This window comes from Tinamus guttatus, unplaced genomic scaffold (genome assembly GCF_059628265.1).
Source record: "Tinamus guttatus ecotype Peru unplaced genomic scaffold, ASM5962826v1 Tinamus_guttatus_pri_ptg000964l, whole genome shotgun sequence".
Lineage (NCBI taxonomy): Eukaryota > Metazoa > Chordata > Aves > Tinamiformes > Tinamidae > Tinamus > Tinamus guttatus.
The window spans coordinates 28,780-47,869 of NW_028289498.1; the positions used below are offsets into that span (position 1 = coordinate 28,780).

At 65.0% G+C, this 19,090-nt stretch overlaps 1 protein-coding gene and 1 long non-coding RNA gene across 2 annotated transcripts; both read left to right on the plus strand.

Annotated features, from left to right (window-relative positions):
* Positions 1–8,226: 8,226 nt before the first annotated feature.
* Positions 8,227–18,568, plus strand: LOC148590956 (valine--tRNA ligase, mitochondrial-like; the record flags this gene model as incomplete). The annotated part of the gene is made up of 8 exons (XM_088538273.1): positions 8,227–8,330; positions 11,025–11,091; positions 12,847–12,944; positions 13,861–13,942; positions 14,675–14,794; positions 15,761–15,872; positions 17,232–17,320; positions 18,478–18,568. Coding segments are annotated over exons 1-8 (745 nt in total), but the record flags the coding sequence as incomplete, so codon positions are not given.
* LOC148590957 (uncharacterized) lies at positions 9,819–10,774 on the plus strand. The gene is made up of 3 exons (XR_015914215.1): positions 9,819–9,871; positions 10,442–10,484; positions 10,700–10,774. It is a non-coding gene; the product is annotated as an uncharacterized LOC148590957 (long non-coding RNA).
* Positions 18,569–19,090: the final 522 nt, after the last annotated feature.

Below are 19,090 nucleotides of genomic sequence, written 5' to 3' on the forward strand. Positions count from 1 at the left end.
GACAATGGGGACATGGGGGGACATGGAGGGACATGGGGGATAAGGGGGACATTAAGGGACATTGGGGACATGGGGGACATTGGGGACAATGGGGGGACATTGGGGACAATGGGGACATGGGGGGACATGGGGGGGACATTGGGGACAATGGGGGATATGGGGGGACATGGGGACAATGGGGACATGGGGGACAATGGGGGGGACATTGGGGACATTGGGGATATGGGGGGACATGGGGGGGGACATTGGGGACAATGGGGACAATGGGGACAATGGGGGATATGGGGTGACATGAGGACATTAAGGGACATTGGGGATATGGGGGGACATTGGGGACAATGGGGGGGACATTGAGGGGACATGGGGGGACATTGGGGACAATGGGGGGACATTGGAGAACATGAGGGGACATGGAGGGATATGGGGGGGACATGGGGGACACGGGGGACATTGGGGACAATGGGGAGGACAATGGGGGACATGGGGAGATATTGGGGACCTTGTGGGACATGGGGGGACATTGGGGACAATGGGGGGACGTGGGGGACATGGGGGGACAATGGGGACATTGGGAGATCTGGGGGGACATGGAGGGACATTGGGGGGGACATTAAGGGACATTGGGGGATATGGGGGGACATTGAGGACAATGGGGGACATTGGGGACAATGGGGGACAATGGGGGACAATGGGGGGACAATGGGGGACAATGGGGGACACGGGACACATGGGGACACATTGGGGACAATGGGGGGACACGGGAGGGTCACGTGGGGGGTCCCCGGGGGTCACGTGGCCACGGGGGGGGGGCTCCCCGCGCTCCCCCCTCCCCCCCCCCCGCTCACCGCGCGCCGCCGCTCCCGGTGGCTCCGCCCCCTTTCCGCCCTGCCCCGCGCGCGCGGGAGAGGGGCGGGGCCACGCGAGAGGGCGGGGCCACGTGGGGAGGGCGGGCGGGGCCACGCCCCCCTCCCTCCGCCTCCGGCCCCGCCCAGGCCCCGCCCCCTCCCTCCGCCCAGGCCCCGCCCCCTCGGGCCTCCCCGCGCGCGCGCGCCAAGGTGAGAGCGGGCCCGGACGCCGGGGCCCCTTTAATGGAGGGGGGGGGTTTAATGGGGTCCCCCCGGACGCCTGGGCCCCTTTAATGGAAGGGGGGGGGGTTAATGGGGGGTCCCCCGGACGCCTGGGCCCCTTTAATGGAGGGGGGGGTTAATGGGGGCCCCCCCCGGACGCCTGGGCCCCTTAATGGAGGGGGGGGGTTAATGGGGGTCCCCCCCGGACGCCTGGGCCCCTTTAATGGAAGGGGGGGTTAATGGGGGTCCCCCCCCGGACGCCGGGGCCCCTTTAATGGAAGGGGGGGTTAATGGGGGTCCCCCCCGGACGCCTGGGCCCCTTTAATGGAGGGGGGGGGTTAATGGGGGCCCCCCCGGACGCCTGGGCCCCTTTAATGGAGGGGGGGGTTAATGGGTCCCCCCCGGACGCCTGGGCCCCTTTAATGGAGGGGGGGGGGTTAATGGGGGGCCCCCCCGGACGCCTGGGCCCCTTTAATGGAGGGGGGGGTTAATGGGGGTCCCCCCCCGGACGCCTGGGCCCCTTTAATGGAGGGGGGGGGTTAATGGGGCCCCCCCGGACGCCTGGGCCCCTTTAATGGAGGGGGGGGTTAATGGGGTCCCCCCGGACGCCTGGGCCCCTTTAATGGAGGGGGGGTTAATGGGGGTCCCCCCCGGACGCCGGGGCCCCTTTAATGGAGGGGGGGGTTAATGGGGGGTCCCCCGGACGCCTGGGCCCCTTTAATGGAGGGGGGGGGGTTAATGGGGGCCCCCCCGGACGCCTGGGCCCCTTTAATGGGGGGGGGGTTAATGGGGTCCCCCCGGACGCCGGGGCCCCTTTAATGGAGGGGGGGTTAATGGGGGTCCCCCCCGGGACGCCTGGGCCCCTTTAATGAGGGGGGGGGGTTAATGGGGACCCCCCCGGACGCCTGGGCCCCTTTAATGAAGGGGGGGGTTAATGGGGCCCCCCCGGACGCCTGGGCCCCTTTAATGGAGGGGGGGGTTAATGGGGACCCCCCCGGACGCCTGGGCCCCTTTAAGGGAAGGGGGGGTTAATGGGGGTCCCCCCGGACGCCTGGGCCCCTCCTTGGGGTCCCCCCGGACGCCGGGGCCCCTTTAATGGAGGGGGGGGTTAATGGGGCCCCCCCGGACGCCTGGGCCCTTTAATGGAGGGGGGGGTTAATGGGGGGTCCCCCCGGACGCCTGGGCCCCTTTAATGGAGGGGGGGGTTAATGGGGGCCCCCCGGACGCCTGGGCCCCTCCTTGGGGTCCCCCCGGACGCCGGGGCCCCTTTAATGGAGGGGGGGGGTTAATGGGGTCCCCCCGGACGCCGGGGCCCCTTTAATGGAGGGGGGGTTAATGGGGGCCCCCCCGGACGCCGGGGCCCCTTTAATGGAGGGGGGGGTTAATGGGGGACCCCCCCGGACGCCTGGGCCCCTTTAATGGAGGGGGGGGTTAATGGGGGCCCCCCCCGGACGCCGGGGCCCCTTTAATGGAGGGGGGGGTTAATGGGGGTCCCCCCCGGACGCCTGGGCCCCTTTAATGGAAGGGGGGGGTTAATGGGGTCCCCCCGGACGCCTGGGCCCCTTTAATGGAGGGGGGGGGTTAATGGGGGTCCCCCCCGGACGCCGGGGCCCCTTTAATGGAGGGGGGGGTTAATGGGGGTCCCCCCCGGACGCCTGGGCCCCTTTAATGGAAGGGGGGGGTTAATGGGGTCCCCCCCGGACGCCTGGGCCCCTTTAAATGGGGGGGGGGTTAATGGGGGCCCCCCGGACGCCTGGGCCCCTTAATGGAGGGGGGGTTAATGGGGTCCCCCCCGGACGCCTGGGCCCCTTTAATGGGGGGGGGGTTAATGGGGTCCCCCCCCGGACGCCTGGGCCCCTTTAATGGAGAAAGGGGGGGGGTTAATGGGGCCCCCCCGGACGCCGGGGCCCTTTAATGGAGGGGGGGGTTAATGGGGTCCCCCCCGGACGCCGGGGCCCTTTAATGGAGGGGGGGGTTAATGGGGTCCCCCCCGGACGCCGGGGCCCCTTTAATGGAGGGGGGGGTTAATGGGGTCCCCCCCGGACGCCTGGGCCCCTTTAATGGAGGGGGGGGTTAATGGGGTCCCCCCCGGACGCCTGGGCCCCTTTAATGGAGGGGGGGGTTAATGGGGGCCCCCCCGGACGCCTGGGCCCCTTTAATGGAGGGGGGGGTTAATGGGGTCCCCCCCGGACGCCTGGGCCCCTTTAATGGAAGGGGGGGTTAATGGGGTCCCCCCCGGACGCCGGGGCCCCTTTAATGGAGGGGGGGGTTAATGGGGGCCCCCCCGGACGCCTGGGCCCCTTTAATGGAGGGGGGGGTTAATGGGGTCCCCCCCGGACGCCTGGGCCCCCTTTAATGGAGGGGGGGGTTAATGGGGTCCCCCCCGGACGCCTGGGCCCCTTTAATGGAAGGGGGGGTTAATGGGGGTCCCCCCGGGACGCCTGGGCCCCTTTAATGGAGGGGGGGGGTTAATGGGGACCCCCCCGGACGCCTGGGCCCCTTTAATGGGGGGGGGTTAATGGGGGGCCCCCCCGGACGCCTGGGCCCCTTTAAGGGAGGGGGGGTTAATGGGGGTCCCCCCGGACGCCGGGGCCCCTTTAATGGAGGGGGGGGTTAATGGGGTCCCCCCCGGACGCCGGGGCCCTTTAATGGAGGGGGGGGGTTAATGGGGTCCCCCCCGGACGCCTGGGCCCCTTTAATGGAGGGGGGGGTTAATGGGGGGTCCCCCCCGGACGCCTGGGCCCCTTTAATGGAAGGGGGGTTAATGGGTCCCCCCGGACGCCGGGGCCCCTTTAATGGAGGGGGGGGTTAATGGGGGGGTCCCCCCGGACGCCTGGGCCCCTTTAATGGAGGGGGGGGTTAATGGGGTCCCCCCGGACGCCGGGGCCCCTTAAGGGAGGGGGGGGTTAATGGGGTCCCCCCCGGACGCCTGGGCCCCCTTTAATGGAGGGGGGGGTTAATGGGTCCCCCCGGACGCCGGGGCCCCTTTAATGAAGGGGGGGGTTAATGGGGACCCCCCCCGGTGACCCCCCCCCCCCCCCCCCAGGCCATGTCCCTCCGTCGGACGCTGCTGCTCCGCCCCGGGGGGCGGGGCCTGTGCGACGGCCCCGCCCCCCCGCTAGGCCCCGCCCCCCGGCTCGGGCCCCCCCCCGGGTCCTCCGGGAGCGGCGGCGGCTGCAGAGGAAGGAGGGGGGGGGCGGGGAGGTGAGGGGGGGACAATGGGGACAATGGGGACAATGGGGGGACAATGGGGACAATGGGGACAATGGGGACAATGGGGGACATGGGGACATGGGGGACAATGGGGGGACATGGGGACAATGGGGGATATGGGGACAATGGGGATGATGGGGGGACATTGGGGACAATGGGGATATGGGGACAATGGGGACAATGGGGGGACATGGGGACAATGGGGGGCAAATGGGGGACAATGGGGACAATGGGGGGACATTGGGACAATGGGGGGATATGGGGGACAATGGGGACAACGGGGGGACATGGGGACAATGGGGGGACATGGGGACAATGGGGGGACATGGGGACAACGGGGACAATGGGGGATACGGGGACAATGGGGGACAATGGGGGGACAATGGGGACAATGGGGACAATGGGGACAATGGGGGATATGGGGACAATGGGGGGACAATGGGGACAATGGGGACAATGGGGGGACAATGGGGGACATTGGGGACAATGGGGACAATGGGGGGACATTGGGGAAAATGGGGGGATATGGGGGACAATGGGGACTTGGGGGACAATGGGGACATTGGGGACAATGGGGGGACATGGGGGATATTGGGGACATTGGGGACAATGGGGACATGGGGGACAATGGGGGACATTGGGGACAATGGGGGGACATGGGGGATATTGGGGACATTGGGGACAATGGGGACAAGGAGGGACATGGGGACATTGTGGGACATGGGGGATATAGGGACATAGGGGGACACTGGGGACATTGGGGGACATGGGAGGACATGGGGATTTGGGGACATAGGGACATGGGGGACATTGGGGGACAGGGGGGACAATGGGGACATGGGGGGACATTGGGGACAATGGGGGACATGGGGGGGACATTGGGGACAATGGGGGGACATGGGGACAATGGGGGACATGGGGACAATGGGGGGACAATGGGGGGACATTGGGGACATGGGGGGACATAGAGGGACATGGGGCTATTGGGGATATAGGGGGACATGGGTGACAATGGGGGGACACGGGGGATATGGGGACACTGGGAGGACATTGGGGACACTGGGGACGTGGGTGACAATAGGGGACATGGGGGACATTGGGGGACCTGGGGGGACATTGGGGACAATGGGGACATTGGGGACATGGAGGGATGTGGGGGGGACATTGGGGACATGGGGGGATATGGGGGGACATTGGGGACATTGTGGGACATGGGGGACATTGGGGACATTGGGGACATTGGGGACAATGGGGGTATTAGGGGACCTGGTGGGGGACATTGGGGACATTGGGGACATGGGGGGATACGGGGGGACATTGGGGACATTGGGGACATGGGGGGGACATTGGGGACAATGGGGACATTGGGGTCACGGGGGTGGCCGCGATGTCACCGTGTCCCCTCCCCCCCCCCCCAGGTGCCACCCGCCCCCCCCCGGGGCTGGATCCTGAAGGCCGAAGAGGAGCCCGAGGGGGGGGCGGGGGACATTGGGGACAAAGGTGGGGACAATGGGGACAATGGGGGGGGGACAATGGGGACAATGGGGGGGACAACGGGGACAATGGGGGGGGACAAAGGGGACACCAGGGGGTGACATTGGGGACAAAGGGGACCCCTTGGGGACATTGGGGGGCACATTGGGGACACCGGGGGGACATTGGGGACATTGGGGTGACATTGGGGACCCCGGGGGGGACAAAGGGGACACCAGGGGGACATTGGGGACACTGGGGGGGACATTGGGGACATTGGGGTGGACAAAGGGGACACTGGGGGGGACATTGGGGCCGTTGGGGGGGACATTGGGACACCAGGGGGACATTTGGGACACTGGGGGGGACATTGGGGCCATTGATGGGGACATTGGGACACCAGGGGGATGTTGGGGACATTGGAGGGGACTTTGGGGACATTGGAGGGGACACCAGGGGGGACATTGGGGGGGACATTGGGGCCATTGATGGGGACATTGGGGACATTGGGGGGGACATTGGGGTGACATTGGGACCCCGGGGGGGACAAAGGGGACACCAGGGGGACATTGGGGACACTGGGGGGGGACATTGAGAGGCACAAAGGGGACACGGGGGGTCATTGGGGACATTGGAGGGGACATTGGGACACTGGGGACGACACTGGGGACATTGGGGGCATTGAGGGCACATTGGGGACATTGGGGTGACATTGGGGCCATTGGGGGGGGACTTTGGGACACCGGGGGGACATTGGGGCCATTGGGGGGGGGACATTGGGGACATCCGGGGGGACATTGGGAACACTGGAGGGGACATTGGGGACATTGAGGGGCACATTGGGGACATTGGGGGGGACATTGGGGACACCGGGGGGTCATTGGGACATTGGAGGGGACATTGGGGACACTGGGGGGGACACTGGGGACATTGGGGGTGACATTGGGGACACCGGGGGACATTGGGGACATTGGGGTGGACAAAGGGGACACTGGGGGGGACATTGGGGACACCAGGGGGACATTGGGGACATCCGGGGGGACATTGGGGACCCCGGGGGGGACATTGGGGACACTGGGGGGACATTGGGGACATTGGGGGGCACATTGGGACATTGGGGTGACATTGGGGCCATTGGGGGGGGACTTTGGGGACACCAGGGGGACATTTGGGACATTGGGGGGCCATTGGGGCCATTGGGGGGGACTTTGGGGACACCGGGGGGACATTGGGGACATTGGGGACACCGGGGTGCCGTGGTGGCCGTGGTGGCCGCGGTGTCACCGTTGTCCCCGTGTCCCCAGGGCCGCTGTCCCCCTCCTACAGCCCCCGCAGGGTCGAGGCCACCTGGGAGCCCTGGTGGCACCAACGGGGGCTGTTCCGGCCCCCCCCCGCGCCCGTGAGTGACAACGGGGACAATGGGGACAATGGGGACAAGGGGGGGTGTGGGGACAATGGGGAGAATGGGGACATTGGGGAGAATGGGGACAATGGGGAAATGGGGGTGTTTGGGGACAATGGGGACAAGGGGGACATGGGGGGGCGTGGGGACAATGGGGATGTGGGGACATTGGGGACAATGGGGGACGTGGGGACATTGGGGACAATGGGGACAAGGGGGACAAGGGGGCCGTGGGGGGCCGTGGGGACAACGGGGACTTTGGGGACAAGGGGGACAATGGGGACAAGGGGGGACATGGGGACAATGGGGGTTATGGGGACATTGGGGATATGGGGGACAAGGGACAATGGGGGATATGGGGGACATTGGCGATGTGGGGGGACAATGGGGACAATGGGGGACATGGGGGGACATTGGGGACATTGGGGATTATGGGGACAATGGGGGTTATGGGGACAAGGGGGGGTGTGGGGACAATGGGGGACATGGGGGACAATGGGGGGACATGGGGACAATGGAGGTTATGGGGACACTGGGGACAATGGGGAGACACGGGGGATGTGGGGACAATGGGGGACATGGGGACAATGGGGACAAGGAGGACAATGGGGGACATGGGGACATTGGGGGACATGGGGACATTGGGGATAATGGGGGGACATGGGGACAATGGGGACAAGGGGGACATGGGGGGACATGGGGGACATTGGGGACAAGAGGGGACATGGGAGGATATGGGGACATTGGGGGACATGGGGACAATGGGGGTTATGGGGACATTGGGGACACGGGGGGACAATGGGGGACATGGGGGGACATTGGGGGGACATGGGGACATTGGGGACATGGGGGGACATTGGGGGGACATGGTGGGGACACCCATGGGTGTCACGAGCTGGGCCTGTGCTCAGCCCCATGTCCCCTCCCTTCTTGTCCCCCCATGTCCCCATGTGTCCCCCCATGTCCCCAATGTCCCCAATGTCCCCAATGCCCCCCCGTGTCCCTCCATGTCCCCAATGTCCCCCTGGTCCCCAATGTCCCCAATGTCCCCAATGTCCCCAGGCCGGGGGTGACGAGCGGCTCCTCTCCATGGTGCTGCCCCCCCCCAATGTCACCGGGTCCCTGCACGTGGGACACGCGTTGGGGACGGCCACCCAGGACGCGCTGGCCCGGTGGTGAGCGGGGACATTGGGGACATTGGGGACATTGGGGGGACATTGGGGGGACATGGGGACATGGGGACATTGGGGACACGGGGGACATGGGGGACATGGGGACATGGGGGGACATTGGGGGGACATGGGGGACATGGGGACATGGGGACATTGGGGACACGGGGGACATGGGGGACATGGGGACATGGGGGGACATTGGGGGGACATGGGGGACATGGGGACATGGGGACATTGGGGACATGGGGACATGGGGGGACATGGGGACATTTGGGACATGGGGACATGGGGGCATTGGGGACATGAGGACATGGGGACATGGGGGACATTGGGGACATGGGGGACATTGGGGACATTGGGGACATGGGGGGACATTGGGGGGACATGGGGGACATGGGGACATGGGGACATGGGGACATTGGGGAGATGGGGGGACATGGGGGGAAATGGGGACATGGGGACATGGGGGGACATGGGGACATTGGGGAAATGGGGACATGGGGACATTGGGGACATGGGGGGACATGGGGGGACATGGGGACATGGGGGGACATTGAGGGGACATGGGGACACGGGGGACATTGGGGGGACATGGGGACCATGGGGGGACATTGGGGACATGGGGACATGGCGGGACATTGGGGACATTCAGGTTCCCCCGGGTCCCAGATGTCCCTGGGGTGTCACCTCGGGGTGTCCCCTGTGTCCTGGGTGTCCCCTGGGTGCCACCAAGTGTCCCCAGGGTGTCCCCTGTGTCCTGGGTGTCCCTTAGGTGCCACTGAGTGTCCGTGGGGTGTCCCCTGGGTGTCCCCTGTGTCCTGGGTGTCCCCTGGGTGCCACCGGGGTGTCCCCAGGGTGTCCCCTGTGTGTCCCCAGGGTGTCCCTGGGGTGTCCCCAGGGTGTCCCCTGTGTCCTGGGTGTCCCCAGGGTGTCACCGGGTTGTCCCCTGTGTCCTGGGTGTCCCTTAGGTGCCACTGAGTGTCCCTGGGGTGTCCCCAGGGTGTCCCCTGTGTCCTGGGTGTCCCCAGGGTGTCACCGGGTTGTCCCCTGTGTCCTGGGTGTCCCTTAGGTGCCACTGAGTGTCCCTGGGGTGTCCCCGGGGTGTCCCCTGTGTCCTGGGTGTCCCCTGGGTGTCCCCAGGGTGTCCCCTGGGGTGTCCCCTGGGTGTCCCCTGTGTCCTGGATGTCACTGGGGTGTCCCCTGGGTGTCCCCAGTGTGTCCTTGTGGTGTCCCCTGTGTCCTAGATGTCCCCTGGGTGTCCCCAGAGTGTCCCTGGGGTGTCCTGGGTGTCCCCAGGGTGTCCCCTGTGTCCTGGGTGTCCCTTAGGTGCCACTGAGTGTCCCCAGGCTGTCCCCAGGGTGTCCCCAGGGTGTCCCCTGTGTCCTGGATGTCCCCTGGGTGTCCCCAGGGTGTCCCCAGGGTGTCCCTGTGGTGTCCCCTGTGTCCTGGGTGTCCCCAGGGTGTCCTTAGGGTGTCCCTGGGTGCCACCGGAGTGTCCCCAAGGTGTCCCCATGTCCCCAGGGTGTCCCCAAGGTGTCCCCAGGGTGTCCCCAGGTTACGGGGTGTCCCCAGGCTGTCCCCAAGGTGTCCCCAAGGTGTCCCCAAGGTGTCCCCATGTCCCCAAGGTGTCCCCATGTCCCCTGGGTGTCCCCAAGGTGTCCCCAGGGTGTCCCCAGGTTACGGGGTGTCCCCAGGCTGTCCCCAAGGTGTCCCCAAGGTGTCCCCAAGGTGTCCCCATGTCCCCTGGGTGTCCCCAAGGTGTCCCCAGGGTGTCCCCAGGTTACGGGGTGTCCCCAGGCTGTCCCCAAGGTGTCCCCAAGGTGTCCCCTGGGTGTCCCCAAGGTGTCCCCAAGGTGTCCCCTGGGTGTCCCCAAGGTGTCCCCAGGCTGTCCCCAGGGTGTCCCCAGGGTGTCCCCAAGGTGTCCCCAAGGTGTCCCCAGGTTACGGGGTGTCCCCAGGCTGTCCCCAAGGTGTCCCCTGGGTGTCCCCAAGGTGTCCCCATGTCCCCAAGGTGTCCCCAAGGTGTCCCCAGGGTGTCCCCAGGTTACGGGGTGTCCCCAGGCTGTCCCCAAGGTGTCCCCAAGGTGTCCCCAAAGTGTCCCGGTGTCCCCAAGGTGTCCCCAAGGTGTCCCCAGGGTATCCCCAAGGTGTCCCCATGTCCCCAAGGTGTCCCCAGGGTGTCCTCAAGGTGTCCCCAGGTTACGGGGTGTCCCCAGGCTGTCCCCAAGGTGTCCCCAAGGTGTCCCCATGTCCCCTGGGTGTCCCCAAGGTGTCCCCAGGCTGTCCCCAAGGTGTCCCCAAGGTGTCCCCAGGGTGTCCCCATGTCCCCAGGCTGTCCCCAAGGTGTCCCCATGTCCCCTGGGTGTCCCCAGGCTGTCCGCAGGCTGTCCCCATGGTGTCCCCAAGGTGTCCCCAGGGTGTCCCCATGTCCCCAGGCTGTCCCCAGGCTGTCCCCAGGCTGTCCCCAAGGTGTCCCCGGAGTATCCCCATGGTGTCCCCAAGGTGTCCCCAAGGTGTCCCCATGTTCCCAAGGTGTCCCCAGGGTGTCCCCAAGGTGTCCCCAAGGTGTCCCCAGGGTGTCCCAAGGTGTCCCCATGTCCCCTGCGTGCCCCCAGGCTGTCCCCAAGGTGTCCCCAGGCTGTCCCCAAGGTGTCCCCAAGGTGTCCCCAAGGTGTCCCCATGTCCCCTGTCCCCCAGGTACCGCATGCAGGGCTGGACGGTCCTTTGGGTGCCGGGGACCGACCACGCGGGCGTCGCCACCCAGGTGGGTGGCACCTGTGTCCCCAATGTCACCCGGTGTCACCTCGTGTCACCCAATGTCACCCAATGCCACCCAATGTCACCCGGTGTCACCCCGTGTCACCCAATGTCACCCGATGTTACCAAATGTCACCCCCGTCACCCGGGTCACCTGTGTCACTTGTGTCATCCGATGTCCCCCAGTGTCACCCCATGTCACCCAATGTCACCTCGTGTCACCCCATGTCACCCAATGCCACCCAGTGTCACCCGGTGTCACCGGTGTCACCCAATGTCATCCGATGTTACCAAATGTCACCATGTCACCCCATGTCCTCAATGTCCCCAATGTCCTCAATGTCCCCAATGTCCCCAATGTCCCCAATGCCCCCCCATTGTCCCCATTCCCCCCATTTCCCCATTGTCCCCCCATTGTCCCTGTGTCCCCATTGTCCCCAATGCCCCCCCATTGTCCTCAATGTCCCCCATTGTCCCATTCCCCCCAATGTCCCCCCATTGTCCCCATGTCCCCATATCCCCCCAATGTCTCCATTCCCCCTATTGTCCCCAATGTCCCCCTTGTCCCCATTGTCCCCATTGTCCCCGTGTCCCCATGTCCGCCATGTCCCCCCCATGTCCCCGATGTCCCCTAATGTCCCCCCATTGTCCCCAATATCCCCCCATTGTCCCCATTGTCCCCATGTCCCTCATTGTCCCCATTGTCCCCAATGTCCCTCATTGTCCCCATGTCCCCCCATTGGCCCCATTGTCCCCAATATCCCCCTGTTGTCCCCCAATGTCCCCCAATGTCCCCCATTGTCCCCATTCCCCCCATATCCCCCCGTTGTCCCCCCGTTGTCCCCATGTCCCCCATTGTCCCCATTGTCCCCATGTCCCCCCATCCTCCCCATTCCCCCCATGCCCGCCATGTCCCCCCATTGTCCCCCATTGTCCCCATTTTCCCCATTGTCTCCCCGTGTCCCCATGTCCCCGTTCCCCTCATTGTCCCCATGTTCCCCCCATGTCCCCCCATTCCCCCCGTTCCCCCCATTGTCCCCATTCCCCCATTGCCCCCATTGTCCCCCTCGTTGTCCCCAATGTCCCCCTCGTTGTCCCCGTTGTCCCCATTGTCCCCGTGTCCCCCATGTCCGCCATGTCCCCCCCTAATGTCCCCCCATTGTCCCCATGTCCCCCCCATGTCCCCCCATTGTCCCCAATGTCCCCTCGTTGTCCCCATTTCCTCCATTGTCCCCTTGTTGTCTGCAATGTCCCTCGTTTTCCCCATGTCCCCCCATGTCCCCCCATTTCCCCCCATGTCCCCCCATTGTCCCAATGTCCCCATTGTCCCCATTGTCCCCTGTGTCCCCATGTCCCCATGTCCCCCCATTGTCCCCAATGTCCCCCATCGTCCCAATGTCCCCATGTCCCCCAATGTGTCCCCATTCCCCTCAATGTCCCCCATGTCCCCTCGTTGTCCCAATGTCCCCCCATTGTCCCCATTTTCCCCATTGTCCCCCCATTGTCCCAATGTCCCCCCATTGTCCCCATTCCCCCCATGTTCCCCCATTGTCCCCATTGCCCCCATTCCCCCCATTGTCCCCATTGTCCCTCGTTGTCCCCATTGTCCCCGTTGTCCCCATTGTCCCCCATTGTCCCCATTGTCCCTGTTGTCCCCAATGTCCCCCCATTCCCCCCGTTGTCCCCATGTCTCCCCGTTGTCCCCATTCCCCCTCGTTCCCCCCATTCCCCCCATTGTCCCCATTGTCCCCATTGTCCCCAGGCCGTGGTCGAGCGCTGGCTCTGGCGGCAGCGGCGGCTCCGGCGCCAGGACCTGACGAGGGAGGAGCTGGAGGAGGAGACCTGGAGATGGAGGGAGCGGTGGGGACAATGGGGACAATGGGGGGACATGGGGACAATGGGGGATATGGGGGGAATGGGGACAATGGGGACAATGGGGAGGAGCTGGAGGAGGAGACCTGGAGATGGAGGGAGCGGTGGGGGGAACGAGGGGACAATGGGGGGAATGGGGGGAATGGGGACAATGGGGACAATGGGGACAATGAGGGGACTATGGGGGGAATGAGGACAATGGGGGGAATGGGGACAATGGGGACAATGGGGACAATGAGGACAATGGGGACAATGGGGGGACATGGGGACAATGGGGGATATGGGGACAATGGGGGGAATGGGGGAATGGGGGGAATGGGGGGACAATGGGGAAAATGGGGACAACAAGGGGACATTGGGGACATTGGGGACAATGGGGGGACATTGGGGACGATGGGGGGACATGGGGACAATGGGGACCATGGGGACAATGGGGACAACAGGGGGACATGGGGACAATGGGGGGACATGGGGACAATGGGGACAACGGGGGGAGATGGGGGGATATGGGGGATATTGGGGACAATGGGGACATGGGGACAATGGGGACATTGGGGACATAGGGGACAATGGGGACATGGGGAGATAATGGGGACATTGGGGACATTGGGGGGACATGGAGGATAATGGGGCAACACGGGGGACATTGGGGACATTGGGAATATGGGGGACGTTGGGGACACGGGGGACACTGGCCATAGGGAGGACATGGGGGACATGGGGGGATATGGGGACATTGGGGATATTGGGGACATGGGGGGACATTGGGGACATGGAGGGACATTGGGGACATTGGGGACATTGGGGACATGGAGGGACACGGGAGGACATTGAGGGACCTTGGGGACCTTGGGGACATTGGGGACATTGGGGACATTGGGGACACCCCCCGCGTCCCCCCCAGCCACGGGGACCAGATCCTGCAGCAGCTCCGGCGCTTGGGGGCCTCCCTGGACTGGAGCCGCTGCCGCTTCACGCTGGAGCCGGTGAGCCGGACGCCGGGGCCCCCGGACGCCTGGGCCCCTTTTGGGGGATACCCGGACACCTGGGCCCCTTTGGGGTGGTCCCGGACGCCTGGGCCCCTTGGGGGGTACCCGGACGCCTGGGCCCCTTTTGGGGGGTTCCCGGACGCCTGGGCCCCTTGGGGGGTACCCGGACGCCTGGGCCCCTTTGGGGGATTCCCGGACGCCTGGGCCCCTTTTTGGGGGTACCCGGACGCCTGGGCCCCTTTGGGGGATCCCCGGACGCCTGGGCCCCTCGGCCGCTCACCCGGACGCCTGGGCCCCTTGGATGGAACCCGGACACCTGGGCCCTCCCGCCCGGACGCCTGGGCCCCTTTGGGGGGGATCCCCGGACGCCTGGGCCCTTTGGGGGGGGATCCCCGGACGCCTGGGCCCCTTTGGGGGGATCCCCAGACGCCTGGGCCCCTTGGGGTTCCCGGCCGCTCACCCGGACGCCTGGGCCCCTTGGATGGATCCCGGACACCTGGGCCCTCCCGCCCGGACGCCTGGGCCCTTTTGGGGGATCCCCGGACGCCTGGGCCCCTCGGGTGTCCCCGGCCGCTCACCCGGACGCCTGGGCCCCTTGGATGGATCCCGGACGCCTGGGCCCCTTGGGGGGTACCCGGACGCCTGGGCCCTTTTGGGGGATCCCCGGACGCCTGGGCCCTTTGGGGGGGTTCCCGGCCGCTCACCCGGACGCCTGGGCCCCTCTCTCAGGGCTACTCTGCGGCCGTCACCGAGGCCTTCGTGCGGCTCCACGCGGCCGGGCGGCTCTACCGGGCCGAGCGCCCCGTGAACTGGTCGTGCGCCCTGCGCTGCGCCCTGGCCGACGTCGAGGTGACGCGCGGGGCCTTAGCGTGTGCTTAGCGTGTGCTTAATGTGTGCTTAACGTGTGCTTACCGTGTCCTTAGCGTGTCCTATAGTGTGTCCTTGGTGTGCCCTTAGTGTGTCCTTAGCGTGTGCTTAACGTGTGGTTAGCGTGTTCTTGGTGTGTCCTTAGGATGTTCTTAGCATGCTCTTAGCATGTGCTTAGCGTGTCCTTAGCTTGTTCTTAGCATGTTGTTAACTTGTGTTTAGTGTGTGCTTGGTGTGTGCTTAGCATGTGCTTAGCATGTTCTTAGCGTGCGCTTGGCATGTTCTTGGCATGTCCTTAGAATGTTCTTGCCCTGTTTTTGCTGTGTTTTTCGCATGTTCTTAGCCTGTTCTTCGCATGTTCTTGGTCTCTTCTTGGCATGTTTTTGGCATGTTCTTAGCGTGTTTTTGCCACATGCTTAGCATGTTCTTAGCGTGTTCTTGCTATGTCCTTGGCGTGTTATTGGCGTGTGGTCATTGTATTCTTAGCGTGTCCTTGGTGTGTTCTTAGTGTCCTTAGCGTGTTCTTAGTGAGTTTTTAGTGTGTCCTTAGCATGTTTTTAGTATGTTCTTAGTGTGTCCTTAATGTGTTTTTAGCATGGCCTGGCCTTGATAATGATGTGTTTCCAATGTCCCCATTGTCCCCCAATGTCCCCATTGTCCCCATGTCCCCATTGTCCCCATTGTCCCCCATTGTCCCCCATTGTCCCCATGTCCCCCATTATCCCCATTCTCCCCATGTCCCCATTGTCCCCATATCCCCCCATTGTCCCCATTGTCCCCATTGTCCCCAATGTCCCCCCATTGTCCCCATATTCCCATTCCCCCCCATTCCCCCCATTCCCCCCATTGTCCCCATATCCCCCCATTGTCCCCATTGTCCCCAATGTCCCCATTGTCCCCATATTCCCCAATGTCCCCCATTCCCCCCATTCCCCCCATTCCCCCCAGGTCGAGCACCGCTGGCTCTCTGCTCCCACGTCCCTCCGTGTCCCCGGCTGCTCCGACCCCGTCACCTTCGGTGTCATCGTCACCATCGCGTTCCCCGTGGAGGGGGACGACGGTGAGAGACGTCCCCAATGTGTCCCCAATGTCCCCAATGTGTCACCAATGTGTCCCCAATGTCCCCAATGTCCCCAATGTGTCCCCAATGTCCCCAATGGGTCCCCAATGTCCCCAATGTGTCCCCATGTGTCCCCCCAATGTGTCCCCAATGTCCCCCCAATGTCCCCAATGTCCCCAATGTGTCCCCAATGTCCCCCCAATGTCCCCCCATGTCCCCCATGTGTCCCCAATGTCCCCCCTGTGTCCCCCCTGTGTCCCCAATGTGTCCCCAATGTGTCCCCAATGTCCCCAATGTCCCCCCCAATGTCCCCAATGTCCCCAATGTGTCCCCTATGTGTCCCCTATGTGTCCCCTATGTGTCCCCCGTGTCCCCAATGTGTCCCCAATGTCCCCAATGGGTCCCCAATGTGTCCCCATGTGTCCCTAATGTGTCCCCAATGTCCCGAATGTGTCCCCAATGTCCCCATGCGTCCCCAATGTACCCAATGTCTCCCAATGTCCCCAATGTGTCCCCAATGTCCCCAATGTCCCCGCATGTCCCTCCATGTTCCCAATGTCCCCCATGTGTCCCCAATGTGTCCCCAATGTCCCCAATGTCTCCCCAATGTGTCCCCAATGTGTCCCCATGTGTCCTCAATGTGTCCCCAATGTCCCTCATGTGCCCCCAATGTGTCCCAAATGTGTCCCCAATGTCCCCCAATGTCTCCCCATGTCCCCCCATGTCCCCCCAATGTCCCCCATGAGTGTCCCCAATGTGTCCCCATGTGTCCTCATGTGTCCCCAATGTCCCTCCATGTCCCCCCATGTCCCCCCAATGTCCCCCCATGCCCCTCCATGTCCCCCATGTGTCCCCAATGTCCCTTCGTGTCGCCATGTCCCCAATGTCCCCTAATGTCCCCCATGTCCCCCTATGTGTCTTTAATGCTCCTCCATGTCCCTCCGTGTCCCCATGTCCCCAATGTCCCCCCATGGCCTCATGTCTCCATATCCCACATGTCCCCATGTGTCCCCAATGTCCCCAATGTCCCCATTGTCCCCCCATTGTCCCCATTGTCCCCCCATATTCTCATGTCTCCATATCCTGCATGTCCCAATGTGTCCCCAATGTCCCCATGTCCCCCCACGTCCCGCATGTCCCCAATGTCCCCATTGTCCCCGTTGTCCCCAATGTCCCCCCATGTCCCCCCATATCCCTCATGTCCCCCATGTCCCCCAATGTCCCCAATGTCCCCCATGTCCCCCCATGTTCCCCCATTGTCCCCCATTGTCCCCAATGTCCCCATGTCCCCCCATGTCCCCAATCTCCCCAGTCTCCCCATTGTCCCCAGTGTCCCCCCATTGTCCCCGTTGTCCCCAGACCAGGAGGTCCCCGTGGCCACCACGCGCCCCGAGACCCTCTTTGGGGACGTCGCGGTGGCCGTGAACCCCCGCGACCCCCGGTACCAGGTGGGCGGGGCCTGCGGCGCCGGGGGGCGGGGCCTGGGGAGGGGCCTGGGAATGGGGGCGGGGCCTGGGAAGGGGGAGGGGCCTGGGGATGGGGGCGGGGCCTGGGAACGGGGGCGGGGCCTGGGATGGGGGAGGGGCCTGGGAATGGGGGAGGGGCCTGGGAATGGGGGGGGGCTGGGAACGGGGGAGGGGCCTGGGGATGGGGGAGGGGCCTGGAAATGGAGGGAGTGGAAATGGGGACGGGGCTTGGGAAAGGGGGCGGGGCCTGGGGATGGGGGAGGTGCCTGGGAATGGGGGAGGGGTGGAAATGGGGGCGGGGCCTGGGGATGGGGGAGGGGCCTGGGGATGGAGGGGGTGGAAATGGGGGCGGGGCTTGGGAAAGGGGGCGGGGCCTGGGAACGGGGGAGGGGGCTGGGAACGGGGGCGGGGCCTGGGAACGGGGGAGGGGGCTGGAAATGGGCGAGGGGGAAAGGGTGGGGAAAGGGGCGGGGCTTGGGCAGGGGGTGGAGCCTCTGCGGGGGGGCGTCCCCTATGGGTGAGGGGAGGGGCCTCAGAGGGGGGCGGGGCCTGGGAAAGGGGGCGGGGCCTGGGAAGGGGGGAGGGGTGGGGAAAGGGGGCGGGACTTGGGCAGGGGGCGGGGCCTCTGACCACGGGGAGGGGGGGATGCCCTGTGGGTGAGGGGAGGGGCCTGTGAGGGGGCGGGGCCTGGAAATGGGGTGGGGCCTGGGAACGGGGGCGGGGCGTTGACGGGGCGGGGCCTATGAGGAGGCGGAGCCTGAGCCGGTGTCCTCTGTCTGCTCCTGTGTCCCCCCATGTCCCCAATGTCCCCCATTGTCCCCGATGTCCCTATTGTCCCCAATGTCCCCATTGTCCCCGTGTCCCCCATTGTCCCCAATGTCCCCATTGTCCCCAATGTCCCCCATGTCCCCCCATGTCCCCAATGTCCCCAATGTCCCCATTGTCCCCCATGTCCCCATTGTCCCCATTGTCCCCCATGTCCCCAATGTCCCCAATGTCCCCCATGTCCCCATTGTCCCCATTGTCCCCCATTGTCCCCCATGTCCCCATTGTCCCCAATGTCCCCATTGTCCCCGTGTCCCCCATTGTCCCCAATGTCCCCATTGTCCCCATTGTCCCCATTGTCCCAATGTCCCCAGCACCTCCATGGCCGCCGCGTCCGTCACCCCCTCTCGGGGAGGCTCCTCCCCCTCGTGGTCGATGACAGCGTCGACCCCAACGTGGGGACCGGTAGGAGGGGACAATGGGGACAATGGGGGCAATGGGGACAATGGGGACAATGGGGACAATGGGACAACGGGGACAATGGGGCAATGGGGACAATGGGGCAATGGGGACAATGGGGACAATGGGGCAATGAGGGGACAATGGGGACAATGGGGACAATGGGGGATCTTGAGGGGACAATGGGGGACAATGGGGACAATGGGGACAATGGGAGGACAATGGGGACAATGAGGGGACTATGGGGGGGACAGGGAGGGGACAATGAGGGGACAATGGGGGACAATGGGGACAAGCGGGGACAATGGGGGGAAAAGGGGGGGACAATGAGGGGACAAGGAGGGGAACAGGGAGGGGCCAATGAGGGGACAATGGGGACAATGAGGGGACAATGGGGGAACAGGGAGGGGACAATGGGGGGCAATGGGGGACAAAGGGGGAACAATGAGGGACAATGGGAGACAGGGAGGGGACAATGGGGACAATGGGGACAATGGGGGACAATGGGACAATGAGGGGACAATGGGG